Genomic DNA, 26,222 nt, shown 5'->3' with positions numbered 1-26,222 from the left:
CTCCTACTCATTTAGCAATAGAAGAAAGTCTAAACTCAATTACCTCACAATCAACTAAGCCATGGCTCTCGTAAGTCCAACCAACCAGATTCACTCACTATCTACTTTTTCTAATAACAGTCTAATTGGTTGCATCGTGTTGTTATTGTAGATCCTGCATACTGGTGAAGGAAACAAAAATGCTTACAAGGCACTCATTGCTGCCGAGTATGCTTCTGTCCAAGTCCAGTACACCCCTAACTTTGAATTTGGTGTCTCTAATAAAACACCTCAATTCCTCAAAATGAATCCTCTCGGCAAGGTTCCCGTTTTGGAAACCCTTCACGGCCCTGTCTTCGAGAGCAACGCTATTGCTCGTTATGTTGCTCGATCCAAGGATGACAACACTCTCTATGGATCTTCTCTCGTCGAATATCCCTCCCTTTCAGTTCTTTTTATTCATGCTCTCGCTATATTGTATGTCTAATTTGATCATGTTTCGACATTTCAGGCTCAGGTTGAACAATGGATTGATTTCTCATCATTGGAGATTGATTCCAACATTCTTAGGTGGTACTACTCTAGATTGGGATATGAGCCATACCTTCCTCCTAGTACGTGTAACACCCTTCTAAACCCCGCGGAAATTAATAAAATAATTCAGAGTAAAACATGAAACAAGGGTGCCACAATTCCAATTATAACAAATTTATCAAAAATTCATTGTCATGCTTTCACTAAGGGACAATTTATCATAATACATAAACATCTCATGTTAACACAGCGGAAATTCGCCATACGGATAAGCATAACATCATCTATGCAATATCTCACAAAATTACTCCAATAACAACAAAATAGAGTATCATCATCAAATCTAAGCTAGCGTTCCCCCAGTGTAACAATATCAGAGCATGACACCGACGCTATACTAAACAAACTGACTTATGAGCTAATCCTCACCAAGTCGAAAGCAGCTATCCTCAATCTGAAAATGTCAACAGTAAGGGTGAGTCTCATCACAATTAACAAATGTTATTGCATCTCAAATAACAACACATCATAGTTATATTATTCACCCAATTGCATCATATTCAGATTATCAGGAACATCCATCATTTACACAAGGCCAACAGAACACATCTTTCAAACAGACAATCATACTAAACATTAATTCAACAAAACACGCAACCAACACATCATCAATATTTATAACACTGGAATACTTCCAATCATGTTATAAAAGTATGCATATGTATGAACTGACACTATGCATGTGGTACCAAAATTCGTGAATCATATTCACAGGACTTCTCTCTACGATACTGCCCTTCAATCGCTCACACCCCACATGGGCACACGATTAACCTCATCAAATGGGAATAACCCATGACCGATCCAACATCATCAAGATACGGCCCTGCCAGCACAGATTCCACACAATGGGAATCATGCCCTTCACTGATCCAACACACCCTTATGGATACAGTATCATCAATGAACATGAATGAATGCAACATATACAACATACTTATACCATCATCATCATCATCAACATCATCATCATTATCAAGTATGTTCATATATATTAACATCATTCAATCACAATCAATCATCATCATCATCATTAAAGAACATACATGTGTCCACATCAATCATCGTCATCAATAAGAAGAACACACATGTATCCACATCATTCCAAAACAATTCAATCAACATCATACAATTCTCAACAATTCATCACATCATAATGTTTCTCAAAACAACATCTTATATTGTTACATTTCATCATATATGTCAACAATATATCATCCAATTAAACAAATCGTCACATGATTAATATTTCAACGTAGCATGTATTTAACACATCTCATCACATACATGTACAATACATCATTCACCAAGAAATAAAATAATTTAAAAATAATTGGATTCACACCTCATTCCATCATTTAAACACGTAGACTATCTCGTAAGATTTATCGTGCTCGAAACGGCACTAAAAACGGACCTACGGTTCGAAAGTTACACATCATTTAACTTTTCCAAGAAAACAACTAACGCTACAGCACGCGGCGCAACCAAAGTTCGCGACGCGGCCTGAAGCACACAAACACGTTCGCGGCGCCAACCTATGTACGCGGCGCGATGCGAGAAAACAAGTACGCCTTCGCGGCGCCAACACGGGGACGCGGCGCGAACTGGCGATTTCACAGACTTTCAGGTCTGCGTCAGATCCTGCGATCTCACCCAATTTGAGTCCAAAACTGACTCTAAACATCATATACATGCAGTTAATCATCAATTGCATCATTATTCATCATCACACATCAAAACAACACATAATCAATCAATAATCCATGCAATTTTCATCAATTCATAACCTCCCTAAACCCGACATATAATCCAATTGACTCAACAACATCCCTAATCAATATTATTATCTAAAAACACGATAATAGATGATGACCGGAGAGTCCCCCCTTACCTTAGCCTAGAGTTCTTGATTGGTCTCTCCCTCCATTGCTCCTCTTCATGTACCAGCTTCCCAATCCCTCATCTCCTCTGCTCTGCTTTTCACGTTCCTTTTTCCCTTTCTCCCAATTCTTATTATTTTATAAAATAAACTTTAATTGGAATAAGACCTTTACTAACATAACACCCCCTCATTCCTTAACATCACACATGGCCCAACACCATAAACAATCCTTTTCCAATTAAATCCCACAAACCACATATAATTCTAATTATTAATTAAATTTCCATTTAAATTAAAAATTAAAATATACGGGTGTTACAGTACGAACCAAAGAAGGAGGCCAAGAAGGTCGCTGAAAAGTCCAAAGAAGCAGAGGCTGGAGAGGAGGCACCCAAGCCCAAACCCAAGAATCCACTTGATCTTCTTCCTCCCTGTAAGATGGTACTGGATGAATGGAAAAGACTTTACTCAAACACTAAATCCAACTTCAGGGAGGTTGCAATCAAAGGTATTGTTGTTATTCTGTTCCCTTTGGTGTTATTGTTTTCAACTTCATCATCAAGTATTGTTATTGTAGGCTCACTGTAGTAGTTTCATTGCCAAATTTGTTTTTATGAATATCCTGTTAATTCAAAGAATGTCATAGATTTCTGTATAGGCAAAGATCAATTTAAAACCTTTTTCTATCTTGCAGGATTTTGGGATATGTATGATCCTGAAGGATATTCTCTCTGGTTCTGTGACTACAAATACCAAGATGAGAACACTGTTTCCTTCGTGACTTTGAACAAGGTTGGTGGATTTCTTCAGCGGATGGATTTGGCCCGCAAGTATGCATTTGGAAAGATGCTTATCATTGGATCTGAGCCACCTTTTAAGATGCAAGTCAGTCCCGGATTTGAAAAAGAGATAGTATATACATATGACTAGCTCGCCGTCAAGCAGTGTTGTTGATGGCAGACACTACCTAACTGTTGTTGCCGTGTACTATGACAGTTGTAGCTATTCATGATTCCTTGATCTGTGTGGTGTTGGTGTAGTTTAAGAATCCATGTTGTACTGTTTTGGTAAGATCTGTGTGGGCAGTAATGTATGATTTCTTAACTGAAGCGAACCCTATTTTCAGGTATATAGTTGAATTGAATCTCCATTTGTATTTATTTAAGTCTAGTTTTATATTTCAATCGCTAATTATATGATATCAACTGTCCTCGATTAATTTGTGATGAGCTGTGATAATTAACTAAACTTTTTAGTTTTAATGCACACAAATAAATAGTTGAATTGAATCTCCATTTTATTTTTATATTATGATTACAGTCACATTATAAAAATATTTTAGATTTTTATAATGTTTCAAAAGTTTATATATTTTTTTAATTTCAGATAGAAATTACCTGCGGATTTTAGTTTGCTGCGGATTTATCTGCGGAAGTTTCCTGCGGATTTACCTGCTGAAAGTTTCCTGCGGATTTACCTGCGGAACTTGCTGCCGAAAATATTACCCACGAAGGATTTAGCTAGGGACGTAAAACCGTAGGAAATGTGTTTCCTGCGGAATTTTAACTAAAATCTGCAAATAAATCCGCAGGAAATTTGAGTATTTCTAGTAGTGATAGGATCATTCTCATCATTTACAGTAGTCGGAAAATATTAATAAATTCTATAAAAAAATTTTTTTGGAATTTTTGCCTCAATAAAAATAACTAATTCTCTTTATTTTACTTTTTGTTTATTTTTTCAAAAATAAAATAAAATGAAAATTTATTTTTGCAAGAAAAAACTATTTTATGAAAAGGATTAGTTTTTTTCAAAATACTTTTTATTTAAAACATAGAATATCTATTAAAAAGACAACAAGGCAAACTTCTTGAAAAAAAAAAAAAAAAGACAACAACGCAAACGGTGGAGTGGGCACTCTTAGTCTCTTGAGGTCCAATGCATTTAATTTGTATATGTTTATATGATTTTGACACGTAGATTTTTTTCATTCTTGTAGGTTATTTTACGTGGTATTTTTATGACAATTTTTTTTACATAGATAGAGAAAATGAAAATAATATAAGACGTGTCAAATTGAAAACATAAAAAACGAAATACAAAATAATCCAAAACATACAAAGGCGACATAATAAAGAACGTCAATATTTTTTATTAGAGAATTATACATCCCACCTTTTTTTTTTTGTTGTTAATTTTAAATTTGTTATACAAAGTTTTTTTACACCCTGCCAAATTTTGGATACGAAATTTTTTTTAGTGTATTTGAAATTTTCGATATATTAGAAATTTTAAATTTTCGGACGGTATCGGAATTTTTATTATAATTAAAATTTTCGGTATGTTTCAATTTTAGATTTTTTCAACGATTGAGATTTTGCCGACACTTTTGGAGGGTCCTTATTGCACCGACATATATGTGTGGTCTAGAGTGCATCACCATTTATATAAATAAGGATCTTAGAATTATTTGATAATATATCTCAACAAAATGTCTTTTTCTCAGTATTCGATTAATGTAGCAGTGTATTTCAATGGTTGCAACGCTGCTGTTGAAACCAAGATTCCAGATGGCCCCGAATTCCTTGCCACCTTGAGAGAAACGTTGAATAATTTGCTTCCTGATTTCGATAATAGAAGGGTGACAAAGATCGAGTTTCGGGAGGACTAGGTTGATACAAATGGAAGGGTGAAATACAACCTAATCGAGTTGAAGAATGATGAAGATGTGAAAGCCATGTGAAAATCATTTCACCGTAGGATAACTAAAGGTCCGATCGAGTTGGACGCGCATATTCGAAGATCCGTGGACAGCATAATGAAGTGTCTGAAACGTCCAGAGTCATCCGTTAGTGCTTAGGTTTTCATGTTTCGGAGTATTGTTTATTTTTGTTGTTTGTTATCTGATGTTTGTTAACCATGTTTGTTTGTTATTGATTTTATTTTATTTTCTTTACATAATCGAAACATGTACTAGCAAAAAAGATTATGCAATAAAAAAGATGTTTGTCCAAAATATACATATAATACAACCATAATAAAATAAATATACATAGGCCCTCCACGGGCAACATCGACCAACCTAGCTAAAATAGTATGAACTTCACCATCAAGGTTCACCAAACCTATGAGGCTATCTAAGTGAATGACGATGAACTGTAGGCGGCGACTGTTCTGGTCACCTGCGGAAGGTGGAGATGGTGATGGTGGATCGGAAAAATCTCTGGTAGCGGAAGGTCCTGGAACATCAGATGTTGTGGCAGGTGGTATGACCCTAGGGTGTAACACACTATGGAACCACTCCAAGTATTCATCCCCACACTGCCCAGACTCCTGAATCTCAACAACGGCTGTATCAATGATCTCACGAGGACGGCATCTGTAATTTGAGGAGTGACATATAAAATTCTCTTAAATCTACTGTATAATAAAACCTTTGTAAAATTCTATTTTTTGAAAATCTAACAGCTATTTATTTTAGGGTTAAATATTATCCTAAAAATATTTTTTTAATCAATTTGATGTAGGATCCAAATATAACATTTATTTTAATTTGGAACTCTATTGTTTTTCTTTTCTATCTTGCTTTTACGAAACAATTAACAATTGCAACCAATTGTCAACTTTTCCTATCCAACAAACTTGATATTTTCATTTGCACATCCATAAAGCAAATGTTACATCTTTTGTGCCACATTTACTGCTTCTTGCTTAACCATCATCACAATAGGTTTCAATACCAACTCAAATCGACACATAACCCAAAGGACATACGTTTTGGCTCCAACTTTCCATTTCTTTACTCTTTGTTTCCTTTGACTATTTCATATTTTTGTTCTTTACTCCTTCTCTGCCTTCTACTTTTCAACTACATAGATATGTTCCAACATTTTAACATATTTATACACAAAATTATACAAATTTCATCAAAAAAGTTCTAATATATTATACGCAAATCTAACCATCACTACTTACATGATACAAACTTCAATAAAAATATGCATAATTTGAACCAATTCATACAACCTAATATAAAATAATAAACAATTTAATTCATATGTGTACCTTAAATAATGGATTTGATGGAAAAAAACTAAAAGGAACTTTGAAACCAAGAAGTAATTTGAGTCTTGAAAGTGTTGATTTGTGTTTAAAATGAAAGCTTTGAGAGATTTTGAGGGTTTTAAAGTGTGGAACCATGGCTTGGAGAAAGAGAGAATGAAAGAGAGAAAGAGTGAAATTTGTTGAATCTGAAATGTGAGAAAGGAAACTAAAGTGGTGGTATTTAAAGCAAACTTGCGAGGTGAAAAACACTTCGCAACTTTTAGAGTAGTTGAGACTTACTAGGTGATTTTCACCTCGCAATGTTTGTGTCAGTCAAACATCCACCTGCCACATTATGCCATCCGTAAATGCCAGACATAATGTTTCCCCAATTTTTTTAAAACATAGTTGCGGAGTGTTTTTTACCTAGCAACTTTTGCAGGGTGTTTTTCACCTAACCACTTTCTTTTCAAAAATTTCAAATTGTGTCATTAGTAAATGTCAGACATAATTTCCCCCAATTTTTCTTAAAACATAGTTGCGGGGTGTTTTTCACCTAGCAACTTTCTTTTAAAAAATTTCAAACTTTCCCACCGTCTGTTGCGAGATGGAAAAACATTTATTTATTTGTGAGGTGAAATACACCCCGCAAGTGCATTAATTTGCGAGGTGACTAACACCTGACAAACTCACCCCGCTAATACGCTTTTTTTGTAGTGGACTAAGGAGTTTTTGCAACTAACATACAATGTGAGACTTGAACTTTTTCAATTCATCTCCCTATATTGGAATATATAGGGAATATTCCAACAGTTACTATTTAATTTGTTAACGGTCACTAATTTAATTTGATATGGTGTTTTTCCTATTTAGCTACGGCTATCCTTGTAGCCAAACACAATTTTATTTTTGTAGTGAAAGTATTAATTGAACGACTTACCCCCAAACCGCATTACAAGCATGCAATGGTTTAATAGAGCAACATTTCAACAACCGAGAGGTGATGACGCTCAAGGATAGGGTGTTGTTACAAACAAAACAAGCAACTCACAGACTTGTAATGAACTACACTGATCCAATTAAGTACTGAACATACACACTTATATATTATTTCCATTCTGCGCACATAGTGCATGTCATTACATAGTTCACATTAACAACATAAGCAAACATTGACAACTAGAAAAAACATAAGGAAAAGACCACACACATAACATCAAACATAAAACACAGTCACAGCAACAGACAACAACGGTCTTTATTCTTAATACCATACTTGCATGATGATATCACAGTCACACACCCCACATTTAACTTTTCTGAGGTATTATACCACGAAGAGAACGCCAATTCTCAAGAATGAGCTTCACACCACCGATAATATAGTCATCCGCTCCAGTCGGGTTAAAGCTGAGAAGTGCATAGTAATCTCCTTTGAAAAGGTAAGCTTCATTGGTCCTGTGAGAAGCAAAAGCAGCATCCACTCCATTTTCAAAGATTGTTCCAGCAAGACAAGGGAACCCTGCACTAATGTTCTTGATACTTTGAACAAGATAGTTCTTCCCATAGTCTATTTTAGCATACTGGTCTCCTTTGAATATGTAAACTTCTTTGTCAATAGTTGATCTGAATGCAGCGTCAATCCCGTTTTCAAACACCGTTCCTGCGAAAAAAGGAAAAGTGTCGGAGATTTTCTTAGGACCAGAGATGATTTTGTCATCTTCGGTGTGAGGAGCATAGTCTATGAGAGCAGTAAGGTTCTCATAAAAGATGAAAGCTTCGTTGTTATCGGTGTTAAAGGCACCATCAACTCCATAGGTTCCAAACACTGTCCCAGCAAGGGATTTAAACCCAGCAGGAAGAGGAGAAGGGCCGCTCAAAAGTTTATCGTCACCGGTTCCGGGAGCATAATTCAACAACACAAACTTATCATCGATGAATAAGTAAGCTTCACTGTTTACAGATGAACGAAATGCAGCATTAATGTAACCTGGTTTTGTCATCTTTTAGATATAGTAAAGATTGTAGAAAGGTTATGTTGTGAGCAAATACAGGAAAGTGAAGAGGGCTTTATATAGAATTCAGTGACCAAATAAAATCATTAAATTTAATGAGGGAAAAATATAATAATAATAATAATAATAATAATAATAATAATAATAATAATAATAATAATAATAATAATAATAATAATAATAATAATAATAATAATAATAATAATAATAAAGATAAATATAGTATAGGACAAAAGCATGATTGGCATGAATAAACTAATCTGTTGTAGTAAAAGCATGATTGGTATGAACAAACTAATCTGTTGTAGAAAAGGCATGGTATTCAAAGAATTGGCATTAATGCAACAACCCAACCCACGCAATAGAGTTCGTGCAAACAATAATATAATGAAGACAAAATTGTTTGTTCCCCAAAGGCTTTAAGCAATCTTTTCTTACGTAAATTACATATGTGTTTCCCAAAGTGGCTATTTAAGTGACTTTTATAATTAAAGGTTGATAGTCATTTTTCATAATAGAAAGATTCCAATCAAAGCTATGAAATTAGGGTTTTCTACACTAAAAGAGGAAGAACACTAAAAGTTAAGAGAAATAAAATAAAAGATAAAATAAACTTCATTTGATTTGATTGATTTTGCCATCTCTCAATGAGTACATATATAGTAGTAGAAGTGGATTGTAACTAAAAGCCCAATAACTAATTAAAGTCCACCTCAATAATATTTGAAGGTCCTAAGAACATTCTAAAAAAGCATTACAACTTAAATAACAATAATGTAAATTCTACTTCTAATTAATCACAATTCATACTCTATCATTGCTAACCCCTTCAAAAGCATCCTTATCCTCGAGGTTGTAAAATAACACTTAAGATGCTAAATTGTTGTGGCTACATTACTCTTTCCAGGATCCCACACAATGAAGAGAAAAACTTCAGACCATAATTTCTCTTCCCCCACAATTCTCATGTCTGGCCTAACATTATCACGTAACAAAGGCCAAGTGAGATTCCTTTCTCTCTTGTATTCCGAACATAATATTGCACCTTTATCTTTCGCATCATTCACCAAGCCTTCGATGAAATTAGCCGATGATTATGATACAACTGACGTGATATGATAGTCATCCTCGGGTGGTCCAACACTTAGTTTCGCTACCTTAACCTTCACTTTCTCGACTAAAGCATCAACCACTGATTCCATTATCAGTACAACCTTCACAGCAGTACACCTCTAACCACTGCATGAAAAACCTCCTTTTATGATGTTTGCAGCAACCAAATCAAGATCAACATCTTCAAGTACAATGCAAGCATCTTTTCCTCCCAATTCCATTTGTAGAGGAATCATACCTGACTTCTTTGAAATTCTTTCATCCCTTTGTAGAGAAATTTTCGACACAACAAGATTGACAGGATAGTTAAAAGGTGGAATGGCTAAAATAACTCCTAATGGAATCTTAGAAAGCTATCAAAAACCAAAAAATTTAGTCATTTCATTTCCAAGAAAGCTATCAAAAACCAAAAAATTTCCCTCTCCAAGAATCCTCACTCCTTCAAAACAGTAAGAAACCAAATCACCAGATCTTACAACCTCAGTGACTGCATCTTTAGTTGGATTTGCTATTTCTTTGACTAGGCATTCTGCAATTGCAGCTTTGTGTTCTTTCAAAATTGCTGCAGCCTTGTGAAGAAGTTCAACTCTTTTCCAAAGTGGAGTTTTCGCCCATGATTTTTGTGCCGATTTTGCTGAATCCATAACCTTATTAACCTCTTCTTGTGAACAGGCGAGTAACCCAAAGCTCTGACCAACATCATGAGTCCAAGGCAAAAAAACATCAAAGGTAACACAACTTGGTGGAGTTTATGAGGTGGACAATTTCTGGAGAAGCTTAGGAAATGATTCTGATCCAACTCTCCAAAAGGTTTCTTTGTAAATCTCTAAGCTTTCTACTGCTCATAATCCTCCTTCATCATATCCATCTGAGATGCTTTCAACTTCGATTGAAGTAAGGTTTTTATAGCTAATAGTTTTCCAAAGAGAAGTAATGGTTATGGGTGTTAACTTAACAACAATAACTCCTCTTTTATCAGCCTCTCTCAAGAACATGTGCCTATCATTTTTACTTCCAGCACAACACACAAACAAATTACCAGAAGTTACGAGCCTCAAATCGTGTTGAATTCCACTAATTGCAACATCTAAATTCCCGTAAATCAAAACAGGAACCATTTTACTCTCATCTAAAAGCTCAGCCAAAGTCATATGAAACCCATGTTCAACTATTCTAGCTTTCTTACTCTTCATTAAACTATCAAAATCTAAATCAAACAAAGAATTAGAATTAGAACCTAAATCACCATCTTCGGTGAAATTTCTCGGAGTTTCATCAGAATTCCCTGAAAGTCTCTTTAGTCGCTCGATTTCTTCGGCATTGTCGACTTCATATGGTTGAAGCTCTTCGTGAATGACTTCAGAAATATCCTCTTCGCAGGATTAGTTTTGAGAAGACCTTGTTTAAAGAACTCTTTGCGTTTGAGGGCGATTACTTTGTCAATTTCACCAAACAAATCGTCTTGAGAGGATTCAGTAGAGGAAGCTTCACCAGAAACGTCATTGGCGTCATCGACAACGGCGAGGTAAGTGGCTTGGTTGTTTTTAAAATCCTCTTCATTTTCTTTATTCAACAAAGCCCCAAAATACTGATAATCTTTAGGCTTCATGGAAGGCAAAACACCACGAGCTTCTATAGGAACGTCAAACTGCTCACCAGGATTCTCTTCAGAAATTTGATAAAGCGGAGTCCCCATAGGTGTAGGCGTAAAAAGAAGCTTCCTTGCAGGAGTTCTAATCGGCATCAAGCTCCTCATCCGTCAAAGGACGATTCGTCTCCTCAATATCTCTCTTCAACGCTTCCTCTCTCATATAATATCAGCATAAGTCCTCACCGACGAATCCAACATCTTCTCTCCAGCCACAAAAGCATCATGCCTATCCGACGAAAGAAACTGATTCAACCTCCACCTCCAGTAATCATCTTCCCTATCAATAATCCTCTACGGCTTTTTAAACACGTTCTCCTCGGAATCATTACTGGCGGAAGGCATGTTTTTCAATATAGATTTTGGGGCGGTATATGAAGGCATTCTGCAAGCAGCCTCATTGTCTATGGTGAGATTCTCGTCGTATTCGGTAGCGGGGATTGAAGTGAGGTATGAGTCTTTATCGCTTGCTTCATATAGATCAGTGTCGAAGGTGAGTTCAGTGAGATAGGCGAGTTGTTCCTGCATCATTTTGCGCTCTTCTTGGGTCTTCTTGATCTCGTCATCAAAAACCATGGTTCTGGTTCGGTTTGGGTTATATGTGTTTCCAGGAGGTGATTGAGGAAGAGTGAAGGTGGGAGATGTTTGTTCATATGTAGCATAGATTTTAGGTTTTTGTTGGTAATGAGATGTAGGTGATATGGTTTTGTGAGATGTTTTCTTAAAACAGGGATGAGACACTTGTAAGTGCTTCTCAAAATCTCTTCTATTACCAGAGTGGGTTTGACATTTGTTGTAGTGGTATAATAATGAGATGTTGAATAGGATGTATATGGGTTAGTATTAGGTGTATGTGGTGAAATCCCATGATTTAGATACAAACTTGGTGATGATGATCCAACATGAGTGTAATAAGGTGTAAAAATTTTCCATGGAAAAGATGGAAAGGAAGGAGCGGTTGGAGATGTAAAAGAGGGGTTTGTGGGATAGGTAGGAGGAATACTCCATAGAATATATGAAGGTGGATCATAAAGAGAATCCATAGGAGGATTTGAGTACATGGATGATAACACCAATTGATAGGAAGGTTTTCCTATCAAAGCTATGAAATTAGGGTTTTCTACACTAAAAGGGGAAGAACACTAAAACCAAAGAGAATTAAAATAAAAGATAAAATAAACTTTATTTCATTTGATTGATTTTGCCCTCTCTCAATGAGTACATATATAGTAGTAGAATTGAATTGTAACTTAAGGCCCAATAACTAATTAAAGTCCTCCTCAATTATATTTGAAGGTCCTAAGAACATTCTAAAAAAGCATTACAACTTAAATATCAATAATGTAAATTCTACTTCTAATTAATTATCATCCATACTCTATCAGAAAGATTTTATAAATTTCCCAAAATGACTCTTAACTTTTAAATGGATTTTTATAAGCAGAAAGCTACTATAAAATTATTAAAAACAACTATAAATTTATTTGAAAAATAAATAAATATTAGCATGTTTAAAAACATAGTAAGGGGAGCGGGCAGCTGCTAATATGCATAAACATTTATTTATGCATGGTGCATAAGTTAACCTAAACCCTTGGATCAATATTTCCATCTAATGGCTAGAAATCACCATATATATATTTACTAAAAACAGAAAAAAAAAACGTTTTCGTGATTTGTTCGTTCTCAATTCAACGACTCAGACATCATTTTCTTCTCAATTCACCACCGTCGCCACCGCTGCACCGTCGCCACCGCCTGCACCGTCGCCACCGCCAATCTCCTCCGATCACCACCGTCTTCATCCTTCCTTCTCAACACATCACCATTGTTGCCATGCTTCCTTCCCAACACCTAATCATCGTCGCCTTTCTTCGCCGCCATCAATAATTCATTCCGGTGATTTCTCACAGCTCACTTTCATCCACGAAATCATAGGTATTGAATTTTAAACTTGTTAAATTTAATTTTAGATGATTCACACTTCAATTTCTGGATTTCTATAGAACTGATTGTTTTACCTAATTCAAGAATTCATTGAGTAATGTATGTACTATGGTTGAGTAGTGTTACGATTCCATGAGTAATGTATATTTTGATAGAATAACCTTGCATACTTCTATGAGTAATGTGCGATATATTTTGATATAATAACCTTGCCTAATGTATATTGGATAAGGTGAACGAAGTGAAAAAGTACAAGGCTGTCGAAATTTCGAAACGTGACAACACCGAGAATTGCTCTGCAGCATCACCACAGACACACCGTTGAAACTCCCTCTCTTTCGGTCACAGCTCCGCTCCGCCATCGGTGAGTCAGACTTGCTCTCCCTATCTCACCTATCATCTTTGTTCTGCTAATTTCTGTGAAATTTGGTTAGAAGGGTATCACACAAACTGTTTGATTAACTGAATGTGTGTATTATAGTGTGTCTTATAGAAGGATTTTCTTTGTAATTTTTCTATGAACAATAAATGAATATTATGTTACTGGCCGTAGAATTATGTTGTAAACCATGAGTTTGGGCTGCACAATTATGTTGTAAAGCTTTTCTCCAATTGAACTAACCGTGCTTGCATATGAACAGGGGATTTACATTACCCTTAGTGTTGAATTTCAATAGAACTGATTGTAATTATGTTGTAAATATGGTTGAGTAATGTTAGGATTCCATGAGTAATGTGCAATATATTTTGATAGAATAACCTTGACTGTGTAATATTGAATATGCATATCTATCTGTCTTATTAATAAAGTTGTAATTTGTATTATGTAGGTTGTGTTGCTAATGGATGAGATATCGTCTTCCACAAATGTCACTCAAGATGTTGGTTCAATCTCCGATGAAAATAATGAATCGTGGCAACATTTTGTCTTCCACGAGCTTTCATCAATCAAGGATTTCTATGCTAAATACGCTCATGAAAAGGGATTTAGCGTGAGAAGAAATTTGCATTCCTTCTATGATTCTCGTAACAAAAAAACGGACATTGTGCAATATATCCGTTATGTTTGTAACAAGCATGGTTTCAAGCACGGAAGTCGGGCGGATCCTAAGAACAAGACAAACTCGGATACTCCTGTTCTCATTGAATATCATAAAGAGAAAGAACTTCCCGAGGAAAGGACTGGTTGCCCAGCTAGTATTTCGTTGAAGTATGATTCCAATGTTAAAGGTTATCACATATACAAATGGAATGTTACTCATAACCACCCTCTCCATAAACCCGAGCATTCGCATTACTTGAGATCGGCTCGAGAGATTAGTGAGCCTCAAAAACAACTTGCTATAATAAATTCAAAATCAGGCATGTCTGTAAGATCCTCCTTTCAAGTTATGCGTCAAATAGCTGGTGGTTCAAAGAACCTTGGGTATTGCTTCCAAGATTTAAAGAACTTTCTCACCACTGTTCGACAAAAGGAAATGGTCATTGGTGATGCCACTATTATCCAAGAATATCTTAGAAACGAAGCTTTGAGGAACCCGTCATTTTATTATGATATCCAAGTAGATTCTGAAGAGAACATAGCTAGTATTTTCTGGTCAGATGCAATCATGCAGCAAGACTATGAATTATTTGGTGATCTCATCAGTTTCGACACTACTTATCGAACAAATACGGAGTATCGCCCATTAGGTATGTGTTCTATTCATTTCACTACTATTATATCAAGCTTCCATTTTATTTTGTATTTATCAGTGCGTTGATATATTTTCTCTACCATATTTATTATTACATCATGGTATATTAGTATAAAGATATATTGATAACATCCTTTGTTTTAGGTATGACACTGCTTTTAGATTGATATCATCAATTGTTTTAACTTTTTCGTTATATGTTTTTGTCACACATACCAGCTCCGTTCCTTGGATTTGACAACCACCGTAAGAGTGTATTATTTGGTTGTGCCCTGCTATACGATGAGACTTCAGCAAGTTTTGATTGGTTGTTTACCACTTTCCTGAAGTGCATGAAAAATAAGAAACCCATTACAATTTATACAGACCAAGCTTCTGCTTTGATGAAGTCAGTTCCAAACATCTTCCCCGATGTCTTCCATGGCTTGTGTTCTTGGCACATGGGGGAGAATGCAAAGTCCAACTTAGGCTCTCGTTGCAATGGTGCATTTCTTGACGAACTACATCACTTGGTTTCGAATGTTGATGATGAGGCAGAGTTTGACTTCAATTGGAATAAGATGCTTCAAAATTGTTTTGGTGGTAAAGCCACTTCTGAATTTACTTGGCTTGTCCAGATTCATCGTAATCGTACTCAATGGTCTTCTGCTTGGGTGAAATCACACTTCACTGCCGGTTTGAAGACCACACAGTTAAGCGAGTCGTTCAATGCCTTTCTTCGCCACTTTCTTCAGCCAGACCACTCACTTGTGCAATTCTTTATCCATTTCAATGTTATGGTTGAGAAAATGCGAGATAATCATGCTGATTGTGATTTCAAGGCTGCTAATACTAGGCCAAGAAACAATTATCCCAACAGCCAACTCATGAGGTCCGTTGTCGCCAAGTATACTCCAGCATCGTTTGCATTCATTCACAAGCAATATGATCTTTCTTTCAAATATTATTATGAGGAGGACATGTCAAGAAGTTCAATTTCTAATAGAGTTTTCAAAGTGTTCACAATTCAACTTGTTCGTGATGCCGATGAGATGGATTTTGATAATGATGCCGCTGCGAATGTTTATATGTCGGTCGAAGAAGTTCCAGAAAACCTTCTTCCTAATGATCAAGATCCTTTGCGACTTGATGAGAGGGTTGTTACGGTAGATATTGGGAACAAGATTTTTACTTGTACCTGTCGGATGTTCGAGAACCGGGGATTCTTATGTCGCCATGTTTTCAAGATATTAGACTTCTTAGGGAGTTCTGTCCAATACCAGTCCTTGAAGTCCATACCTGACCACTACATATTGAAGCGTTGGACTAAAGGAATTCGTCCATCCCTTGATGCTTTAAAACCCATCAGTATTGGAGGTATTCAAGATACTACTTTTGCACAAAGATATCAACAAGCTTCTGGTGTTATGCTTCAGATTATAACCCGTGTTTGCATGGACCCTGATGCGTGCCAATTTTTTCTTAATGCTGCAATTGAATGTGGGAAGCAAGCGGAAGAGTTGATTGTTGCTAAAGGTGTTTCCGGTCAACCTTCATCTTCCAGGTCTGCATCTTGCAAAGATACTAGTGTTGCTGAACCTCTTGTAGTTGATTCTAGTGTAAAAAAGTTCAAAAAGAGACCCAATCCAATCAGGGCTAAGAAACGGCTCAAAAGTGATTATGAGTTAGCTAGGGAGAGACAAAGATTCATCGCACAGCGGAAGAAACAAAAGAAAGAAGAAGATGCTGCAAAATTAGCTTTAACAATCAACAATGTTGATTGATTTTCATTATTTCTTTCCATTATTTTAGACTATTATATTTCAGTCTACTATTTCAAATTTTCATCATACTGTAAGCAGAATTTTTACTATTCCGTTTTAGTTACTGCAAATACATTAGTGACCGGAATGGATAATAAATGATATTTCTATGTTTCCATTGTCAATTTAGCTTTTGCTCAATTAATCAATCAGTAGATGAATTAGTTTGTTTTTCAATTAGGAATCAACAATTATAGCTGTATAATCTGAGTATGGATAGTGAGAACCATTCAGGAATTATAGCTGCTGGAGCAGTCCCAGCTTTAAGAAGAATTGTTCTGTCAGAAAAACCACAGTGGCAAAGGGCACTTCATTTGCTCAGGAGTTTGCAGATATGATGAGTTATTGAGTCCAAGGGAAGAAATCCTTAAACAAATCTTATGCAGTACTTTATTATATATTTAGAAGAAAATCTTTAGTCCATATATCTTATTTAAATTTAAAAAAAGATATAAAATTCAATTCAAACCCAAAACGAGGATCATACTCTATTTCAAAATCAATTCTCACAAAATTATTATTTTATTATTACAAAATCACATTCCCTTATTTTTTATTGTATCGTGTTATGTTTTGTTTTATATTTTTGTTATCACACACAACACAACACAGTCATAAGTTCATATTATAGTTCCTAGAATTATTACAACAGTCGAGTAAACAACAGACAAAAGAGGAGCAGGGTACTTCATAAAATGAATAACTATTCTCCTCTCTTATCATTTTTATTACAGTGCAAATTGTTTTCATTAAATTCTTGCTTGTATTCTAGAATAAATATTCTAGATATGTATTGAGATTGTATTTGAATCGATTTAAAAACACCTCATTGATTGAAATTTTTTAAAACTAATTGTCATTGAATCTATTCATTGGATGTACCGGATGATTCAAACAGTCTACTAATTTAAAGTTGCAGTTTTATTTGAAAATACGTAAAAAGGAATCTGCATCAATATGGAACAGGACAGTAGCTTTAAAGAAACAATTTGTCTACATTTAAGCTTAAAGAAACAATTTGCTCATACAAGTCAAACTTAATCAATTCTAGAAACCAACATTCTTACTACACAATTCAATATAGAGTTTTTTTCCTTTTTGTCCTAGGTTTTTTTGTCTTCTTCCCGGCTTCTTTCTCAAGGACTTGTGCCATAGAACATTCTTCCTCTTCTTCACCCAAGTTAGGGGCTGACTTCTTTGTCTTCACCTTTTTTTTGTTCTTCTCTGCTTCTTTCTCCAAGTCATCCTCCATAGCACATGCAGCCTCTTCTTCAGCCAATGTCAGAGCTAACTTTGTCAAGTTTTGAAGCAACTCATTGTCCTCACGCTTCAAGATGTCTAGCAACACTTTTACTCTTTGAATCTCCATAAAATCATCTTGCTCTTCATTTGTCATCATATCCCAATGCTTAAAAAAATCCCAAATTGCAGCTTGCTTGCTATCCCATTTCTCAATATATGTCAGAACAAATAGCCCGCATGATTTCCTATCATGTTGTAAAGGCAAATTCACATCCTCCCAACTCCATTGACTAAAGTCTATAGGTTCATTTCTCTTAGCATTTATCAACTCCATCCCATATCTCACTTTCCACTTCCCCCAGTTGTCCCATTCATCTTCTTTTCGAAATGTGAACCTTTCACAACTATTCAGAAATCCGAACCTCTGTTCTTTGAAATCAATCACATATGCAGCATAGTGACTCTTCAAATAAACTGGGAAAAACCACTGTAATGATGAAAAGAAATCATGAGTACAATAATCAACATGGAACTTAATACTATCAAAACAGATTACTCAATACAGATTACTCAATACAGATTACTCAGTACAGATTACTCAGTACAGATTACTCAATACAGATTACTCAGTACAGATTACTCAGTACAGATTACTCAATACTATCAACATATTAATCAAAACAGATTGCTATAGCTAACCTTGTAATTAATCAAAACAGAGTAATCAATACTATCAACATATTACTTAAACATTATTGAATATTATCCCATGTGTTCAGTATTATTTTGTTACAAAACGTTCATACTTCTTAGGTTTCTAATTTGGAATATGGTTTAAACTTAGAGATTTGGATCCATCAAACATTGGCTGAATAGCAGTGTGATATTTCAGCCACTGTTTCACTGCCATATGGACTCGCCGAGCTGTAAATGATGTTCTTCATTGCTCTTATTAAGTTTCTTAATAACTACGTACTTTTTTTAAAATTAATTTTTAATACTAGTAGCAATAAAAATCTCAAAGCATGTCGTGATGTGATTAGTGTTGACACACTTAAGAGCAAGTCTGTTACCAACCAAGTTGTTATAAATTTCAATAGCATATATGAGAATTCAAAAGCAGTTAACTTACTTAAATTGTGACTAAAAGGTGATAAAAATTATCATCTCCAAATCCTAAGAGAGAATAACTAAAAGAAAAAAGAAAACCATACCATGGTATAGTAACAAAGTAGAAAGTTTACAACAGTATGCAAGTTTAAAGCCATGTTTTATCCATCTTATTAGCTACTTCACTATTTTCTAAAAACTAGTTGAGCTATTATTTTCAACAACCCCCTTAATAGCAGAATCAGCCCCCTTAATCAGCCCCCATTGTGCATCTCACTACAATCAGCCCCCTTAATAGCAGAATCATCGAAACTTTTTTCAGCGGGACGCACGATCTGACCAAATAGTATTATATGACTGGTAGTGTTTATCTCATTTGACACATTATCAGTTCCTTTCGTTGAACTTTTCTCAAATGAACTATCTTTCAAAGAGTTACTGAATTCTACCTTTGATATAGCAGAAATTCTTTCTGTATCACTTAGTATGGCAGATTACTCAATACTATCAACATATTAAACATTATTGAATATTATCCTAGCACAATATATTTACAATATGTTCGCACAAATATTAAGCAAAAATGTACTTACATATTCAGGATTTTCCACGTCTATATCATTAAAATCCATGTATTTGAGCTGTCTTATTAAATCTTCTGCATACTCGGCCACTACATGGGCTTCTCTATGATCCTTTTTGCGTCTAGTGATCTTGACGCCATGCTCAAACTATGTGCAAATAATTATAACAGAATACATTTAATATGGGAATTTAAACAATGAAGATATTGTAAATTTTAGTTAATTAAAACTAATCAATATGTGATACTTACTTCATATGTAACCGGGAATATCAACCTTTTCATCTTTCCTTTCATCATCTCTTTTTTATTCAAGAAACTAAAATAGTTTCCAATGACATCCCCCTCTAACTTACAATCCTTCTTGAGACAAAATAAGGATCCCCTGTTAAGGTTGTCTAACATCTTGCATTTGTCTTGGAACAATACCTCCCTTCATGTTAAAATCATTATCAATTAGAGATGAAATATAATGAATCTCATTTAAAAATTGAAGTTAAAAAAATATTAAATGGCTTGAATTAAAAAATCAACGTACATAGCTCCTCCATTTGCTTCTGCCAATGTCCATGCATAGTTGACCAATTGTGTGTCTTCCTCACTCAATTTTGCCTTCTTCATTTGCATTACATATGGGGATCTAAAGTATTGTGACAATGCTGAGATCCTTTTTGGAAGCGGAATCTGTTCATTTTGTGGTATGTTCTCCATAAGTGTGTATGTTGCCACATCAGATGGTGACTTTCTACTTTCTTCCAATGATATAGGAGTACTGAATCCTAGACTAAAAGAAGGCTGACCCCAATCAGAATCATTCATCTCAGCTGTATCACCATGCTTCTCTTGACTTTCTTTTTCAGGCTGATTTGCATCATCTTCTTTTCCGGGCTGTTCTGCATCATCCTCTTTATCAACTAAATTTGCAGCTTGTTCTTCAAGCCCATGATCCGAATCATTGTCTTCACTCTCAACCAATTCAGGACTTGCATTTCTAGGCTCATGTGCAGCATCCTCTTTATCTCCAACTTCTTTTTCCGTATTAGAACGATGCTCCTTTTCTCCAACTTCTTTTCCTTTTCTCATTGAAGACTCAGCTTCCTCTGCCTGTTTGACCCAATAAGTCTTCCAATCTGCCCAAAACTTCAGCTTTTCATCACAAATTTTTATTTGTTTTTTAGCCTGCAATGTACATAAAAGCACTCAAATCAATAGCCACATATTACTCAAACTAAGCATGTATAGCCACATATTAAACATGTACTCTCAAACAGTAATACTGAATACTAAAATAACAATGAATAGCCATATATTATGCAATACTCAATAGTCAAACTGTAGCACTCAATACTGAATATTAAAATAACAATGAATGGTCATATAGTACACAATACTCGATACTCAAATAACAATGAATGACCATATACTAAGCATTACTCAATACTCAATACTGCTAATATATTACACTACTAAATTTGAATATTGAGTATTTCGTTCAGATATACCTCTTTTATTGCGTAGTCTTGTGGAGCCAAATGAGCCTCCATCATTTCATTATCCACATTTTGTGTCTTTCGCTTTTTCCCTTTTCTTTGGATCACTTTCTCTCTACTACGTTTTGCAGTCTCAGCAATTTTGTCATGCATCACTTCATCACCCATGTCTTTTGCTGCCATACTACTTTCTGGAATATCACAATCTTGTTTATCAAGAATGATCACCTTGTTGAAACCTCCCTTCTTCTTTATTTTCTTCAACTCCATGCTCACATTGCCATCCTCCCAATTTCCACAACTTGGTGCTTTTTCAACTATTTCCTTTTGTTTGGTTGTTTGCACCATATCTAAAAAATGTACCTACAATGAAGATATTAAATTTGATTATTAAATAAAATTTAAAGAGGATACATTAAATGAAAACAATATTTTAATAGATTACATACTAGAAGAAAGTGGAAGTCTGCTTTCCCAGAACATGCATCTTTCTTAATCCCTCCGTTGGCATGTTGAATTAAGTGTTGACACCAGTTGTAGCTACTAACTTTCTTTACTTCGCTCAACACTGTAGCATAGTTCAAACTAATCAAGTATGAAGTAGTAGGGCAAAGAATGGTTCCGATAGCCAATAATATAAAACCTTTTGCCCAAGCTTTGTTCTTTGTGATTTCAAAATTCATCAATTTTTCATACAAAACATTGGTATGTATGTGGATCATACTATCATAAGTCTCCCCTATGTACCCGAGCTGCTCCTTAAATTTCTTCACCTTTTCTTTACTTGATTTGTCAACCTTTTCCAAATCAATTATCTTCTTACCCCTTGGCAAATCATATACCCTCTTCACATCTTCTTCTCCAACTGTAATTCTTGCATTTTCATTGACAATCATTCCCCTATGTTCGTCAAAGTTATCTAAAATCCAACTTACAAATACCCCCGGGATAATGGTGATGTTCAGTTTTAACAATCCACCAAATCCACATTCCGTAATATACTTCTCTTTCTTAATACAGTCTTCTTTCTTCCTAGGATCTTTCTTTCCCTCGTTCAACAACAAAACTAATTCTGTCAGCTTCTTAGGGAAACACCTATGCAATATTCTTGATGATGTTTTTTTGCCTTTCTTATTTCTCATGTCAGCACTTCCATCCTCTTCCTCTTCTGTCCCAACTGCACCAGTATGATCATTCAAGTCTTCCTCTTCTGTCCCAACTGCAGCAGTATGGTCATTGTTGTCAATTCGTGCCGCAGATCTTGTTCTCATATCTGTCCATACAACATATTACTCAATAACAAGAATAGAAAGCAAGGAACAGAATATACTCAATATTAACAACATATTAATCAAATCCAAAAACAGATTACTCAATATTAATAACGTATTAATCAAATCCATAAACAGATTACTCAATATTAATAACATATTACTCAAATCCAAAAACAGATTACTCAATATTAATAACATATTACTCAAATCCAAAAACAGATTACTCAATATTAATAACATATTACTCAAATCCAAAAACAGATTACTCAATATTAATAACATATTACTCAAATCCAAAAAATTACTACTAGCTTTGTTCCATATTTTTGGTTATAGTTTGAAAAGAAAAGAAAAAATACTAAGTATGAAACCTTTTAAAAAAAACAATACAAGCCACATCTGCTTGTAAATTTTAGAATTAAAAGAAAAGGAAAATTAAAAAATAAATAAATCAATATTTGAATCCTAACAAATCAACATCCAGATTTTATTCTCTAAAAGCATGAACTCATGAAATCTGGCCAGTATTGAACTATGCACAGCTCCTAATAGAATTGTCACCATTAAACTATATCTAAATATATGACCCCTAATTGGTGGCATGGTTGAATTGTAGCTAACTCGTACAGGGCAGGGCCTCCCAAAAAAACTTATGATATGACTATTCTAAACATAAATATTGACAACAAATTACTCAAATCCAAAAACAGATTATTCAAATACTTACTTCTATGCAATATATTTGATGAAGTTCTTTTGCCTTTCTTATTTCTCATGTCAGCAAATCCATCCTCTGCCTCTTCAGTCCCAACTGCAGCAGTACGATCATTTACGTCTTCCTCTATGATTGTAACAAAATCATCAGAATGGTCATTGTTAACAATTCGTGCCGCAGATCTTGTTCTCATATCTGTCTGTAATACGGTGAACTGACTTTTTATCGATCGAAATGTCGCGGTTAAGCATGAGTCGCCACCGACTTTTATTTTATCCAAATTAATTAGAAAGGCTAAAAGAACAGGAAAAACCTTTTAAATAAAATAGGGTTCGGGGGGTAATTATGCAAAGGGAAGGTGTAAGGCACCCTTTGCATCCATGGTTATCCATGGGCTCTTAACTTGCTTTGCTCTTTTTGTTTCAGAAAGGTAGAAGAAGAAGATATGGACTTTAGCTCGTAAATGAGCGTAGCCATATTGAAGAATTTTGAGAAAGAATATTTGAAAATATTTAGAGCAAGGCAAAGCAATTTAAGAGCAATTTACCTTATATTTGAGAAATCTGTTCTTTCAGCCTTTCAGAGCGAAAGGGTCTATCCTTGCCATAAAAGGGCAGGAAGCCTTCCATTTGGAGGTTTAAGGGTCATCGAAATATCCTTTGCCATAAGACTGTCCCATGCCATAGAAGGGCAGGTAGTCTAAGGCAAGGATCAGAATAAGCCTTTTCGTAGGCAGCCAGAAGATACCTCAGCCTTTTCCGTAGGCAACATCTGAGGGTCGAGGTCATTTGTGTATCGAAGGCAGCATCATTAGGGTCGTGACCTTTTTATCGAGGCAACACGGCTGAGGTATCTTCGAATTCGAGGGACATGGCTTATTCTGCAGAAAAACGAAGGCAACAGGCAACAGGCAACAGGCAACAGGCAACAGGCAACAGAGAGGGTTACCCCAAAGCGTGCGTGTGTGCACCAATCATGTGATTCAATTCAAATTATATTATCTTGTGTTTAGTTATTCTAATTAATTTAGGGTTGTGTCATACCCCAAAATTTGCCCATGCTATTTATCATACAAAGCTCCAAAACACAGTCTCCCACACAGAAGCTCTAAACTAGGGTTTGACTAATTCAAGGGAAAGTCATTGAATCAATGGCTCAAGGTGGTTCCATAAGGTCACTAACATCCCAAAGCATCTCCATATAAAGTTTCAAGTCAAACAGAGCAAATTTAGTCCCTCAAATCCTGATTAGGTCAACAGTCGACTCCCAAGGGCAAAACAGTCATTATACAGTCAAAACTCAAGATATTTGGTCAACAACATTCTCATAACCCTAAAATCATCATTTTATCAAGGGTTGATCATGATGATGCAAGGAAAGATCAGAGAAGTCAAAAGTCAAGAGTTACTATTTTGGGCATGAACTGAAAAAGTCAACCAAACTTTGAAAATTCGCCAAATATTCATACTTCATCAGAAAAATTCCCACCAAAGCTCATGTTGAAGGGAATTCATTCCTCTATCCAATTGTCCAAGAATTAGAGCCCATAGATCAATGGTTTAAGAGATATGGACCAAAACATTATAGGTCCTTCTCAAAAGTCAACAAAAAGACACTCTTTTCAAAAGGACATAAAATGAGAATGGAAAAGGATTTTGATATGAGACCAAAGGCATTGGATAAAGGACTCTCTAAGGTTTCCAAAATGTCCTAGAACACCTCCATACCTCAAAAATTGAGGGAGATACACCTTGTCAAAGTTGGACTATCTTTTGAGAAAAGATGTGAAGAGAAAAGGTTAAAAATCCAAAATTCTCCAAATGGGCCTATGATCTCTTCACCCAATCTTCACTACAAGCCCATGCACGCCCCAAAGATCATGCTTTCACATTTTATACATATTTTTTTTTAATTATTTTGTGATATTAATCATTTAAAATCATAATTTAATTATGAAAAATAAAAAATATGGTAAGATTTGATTTTAGGCCAAAGAATATATCAGATTTCATCCCCTAATGATACTAATTTCGGTTATGATGCTTGGAGCCCAAGAAAATCAAATTTTGGAAAGATTAGAATGCATATCTCAATCAAATTTCTTAAAATGCAATCTAAAGATTCAAAGGAGATTTGATTGAGTTTTCTTGCCCTAAACCTTCACATATATATGTACAAGCTATTCAGACTCTGGGAAGAGAAGGTTTGCAGCCACAAGAATCCAAAATCCGAGCTCAAAATTCATCAAAAATTCAAGATCGAATTCTGAGTTTCAGAGCACTTCAAGAATTTCTTTTGGTTCAGAGACGTTCCCAAGGCACCTCTAAAGCTTTCTCAATCAAATCCAAGGCCAGGAGCATCGAAAATCACTCTCTATTTCTCACGGTTTGTCTAAACTAAAATTGAATCGATTACATTTATTCATGCATCTTCATTCAATTTTAATTGCATATTTGTGTTCTATTATGTGTGATGATCGATTCTGGATAGTTATACGCGTTATTATGTTGTTATGATCGATATGCCATACTAGGGTTTTCGAAGCTTTTTTTAGGGCTTTTAGATACAGGTGTTTTTTGGCCAAATTGATGTCATAAACAGGTTCGCGAGAATCATACGAACACAATGAGACTCTCGCGACAAATTTCTTTGCATGTTTGGGCCTGTTCGTTATTTTCGCAGGTGTAGAAAGTTTGCTCTTTTACAGCTTCTCTGCAAAAAGCGGTGTAAAAAGCTGGATACAGGTTTTAGGTGAAGAAGACGACGAGGTGTCGTCGTCTAATTGGTCCGTTCGAATCCTCTTTTGGCGCGCATTTATTTTGGTTCAGAGGGATCCTGTGTATACGAGCCCACGCGCATGGAACATGTGCCTCTCATCGCTGCCGTCTGATCCAGCCATCTCTCTCTCCAACGATCCAGATCTGCAGACGCACCATAGGCATTCAGACCTGCGCCCCATTGAATCAAAAGTTGAGTTTTTTATAATTTTTTTTACTTTTTATTACACAGCCACTTTTATGTTATTTATATATATATATATATCATTAAAATTTATTTTCTTTTCTCTATAATAATAACTATTTA

General features: G+C 35.2%; 4 protein-coding genes across 4 annotated transcripts; 2 read left to right on the top strand and 2 right to left on the bottom strand.

Moving 5' to 3' along the window:
* On the top strand, positions 1–5,129 carry LOC131650750 (elongation factor 1-gamma 2-like). The gene is made up of 9 exons (XM_058920452.1): positions 1–70; positions 152–427; positions 491–599; positions 1,944–1,951; positions 2,780–2,966; positions 3,153–3,370; positions 3,499–3,584; positions 4,458–4,470; positions 4,965–5,129. Exons 1-9 carry the CDS (start codon positions 62–64, stop codon positions 5,127–5,129), a joined length of 1,071 nt encoding a protein of 356 aa, XP_058776435.1. The 5' UTR covers positions 1–61.
* Positions 5,130–7,586: 2,457 nt separating this feature from the next.
* On the bottom strand, positions 7,587–8,532 carry LOC131647539 (albumin-2-like). The gene has a single exon (XM_058917427.1). The coding sequence runs from the start codon at positions 8,503–8,505 to the stop codon at positions 7,813–7,815; it is 693 nt and encodes a 230-aa protein (XP_058773410.1). The 5' UTR covers positions 8,506–8,532; the 3' UTR covers positions 7,587–7,812.
* A 5,528-nt stretch (positions 8,533–14,060) lies between these two features.
* Positions 14,061–16,685, top strand: LOC131650747 (protein FAR1-RELATED SEQUENCE 5-like). Its single transcript, XM_058920450.1, has 2 exons — positions 14,061–14,917; positions 15,142–16,685. Exons 1-2 carry the CDS (start codon positions 14,068–14,070, stop codon positions 16,683–16,685), a joined length of 2,394 nt encoding a protein of 797 aa, XP_058776433.1. The 5' UTR covers positions 14,061–14,067.
* A 1,114-nt stretch (positions 16,686–17,799) lies between these two features.
* On the bottom strand, positions 17,800–23,331 carry LOC131650746 (uncharacterized). The gene is made up of 7 exons (XM_058920449.1): positions 23,151–23,331; positions 21,599–22,422; positions 21,162–21,512; positions 20,198–20,838; positions 19,912–20,092; positions 19,670–19,807; positions 17,800–18,453 (listed from the first exon to the last, which is right to left on the bottom strand). Exons 1-7 carry the CDS (start codon positions 23,329–23,331, stop codon positions 17,800–17,802), a joined length of 2,970 nt encoding a protein of 989 aa, XP_058776432.1.
* Between the last annotated feature and the right edge of the window lie 2,891 nt (positions 23,332–26,222).

The sequence above is a fragment of the Vicia villosa genome, linkage group LG2 (genome assembly GCF_029867415.1).
Source record: "Vicia villosa cultivar HV-30 ecotype Madison, WI linkage group LG2, Vvil1.0, whole genome shotgun sequence".
In the NCBI taxonomy this organism is placed as follows: domain Eukaryota; kingdom Viridiplantae; phylum Streptophyta; class Magnoliopsida; order Fabales; family Fabaceae; genus Vicia; species Vicia villosa.
Note: the sequence above shows the minus strand (reverse complement) of the source record. Positions and strands in the feature narration are given on the sequence as shown.

What these genes read in the sequence shown, in the direction of transcription:
- LOC131650750 (XM_058920452.1), top strand. An exon ending in TCGAATATCCCTCCCTTTCA is followed by an intron (nt 428 to 490) that starts GTTCTTTTTATT and finishes TCGACATTTCAG; the next exon opens with GCTCAGGTTGAACAATGGAT. An exon ending in CCGGATTTGAAAAAGAGATA is followed by an intron (nt 3,371 to 3,498) that starts GTATATACATAT and finishes GTGTTGGTGTAG; the next exon opens with TTTAAGAATCCATGTTGTAC.
- LOC131650747 (XM_058920450.1), top strand. Translation starts at nt 14,068, where the DNA reads ATGGATGAGATATCGTCTTCCACAAATGTCACTCAAGATGTTGGTTCA. An exon ending in TACGGAGTATCGCCCATTAG is followed by an intron (nt 14,918 to 15,141) that starts GTATGTGTTCTA and finishes CACACATACCAG; the next exon opens with CTCCGTTCCTTGGATTTGAC.
- LOC131650746 (XM_058920449.1), bottom strand. Translation starts at nt 23,331, where the DNA reads ATGAGAACAAGATCTGCGGCACGAATTGTTAACAATGACCATTCTGAT. An exon ending in AAGACTACGCAATAAAAGAG is followed by an intron (nt 20,839 to 21,161) that starts GTATATCTGAAC and finishes TGTACATTGCAG; the next exon opens with GCTAAAAAACAAATAAAAAT. An exon ending in GAAGCAAATGGAGGAGCTAT is followed by an intron (nt 20,093 to 20,197) that starts GTACGTTGATTT and finishes TTTAACATGAAG; the next exon opens with GGAGGTATTGTTCCAAGACA.
- LOC131647539 (XM_058917427.1), bottom strand. Translation starts at nt 8,505, where the DNA reads ATGACAAAACCAGGTTACATTAATGCTGCATTTCGTTCATCTGTAAAC.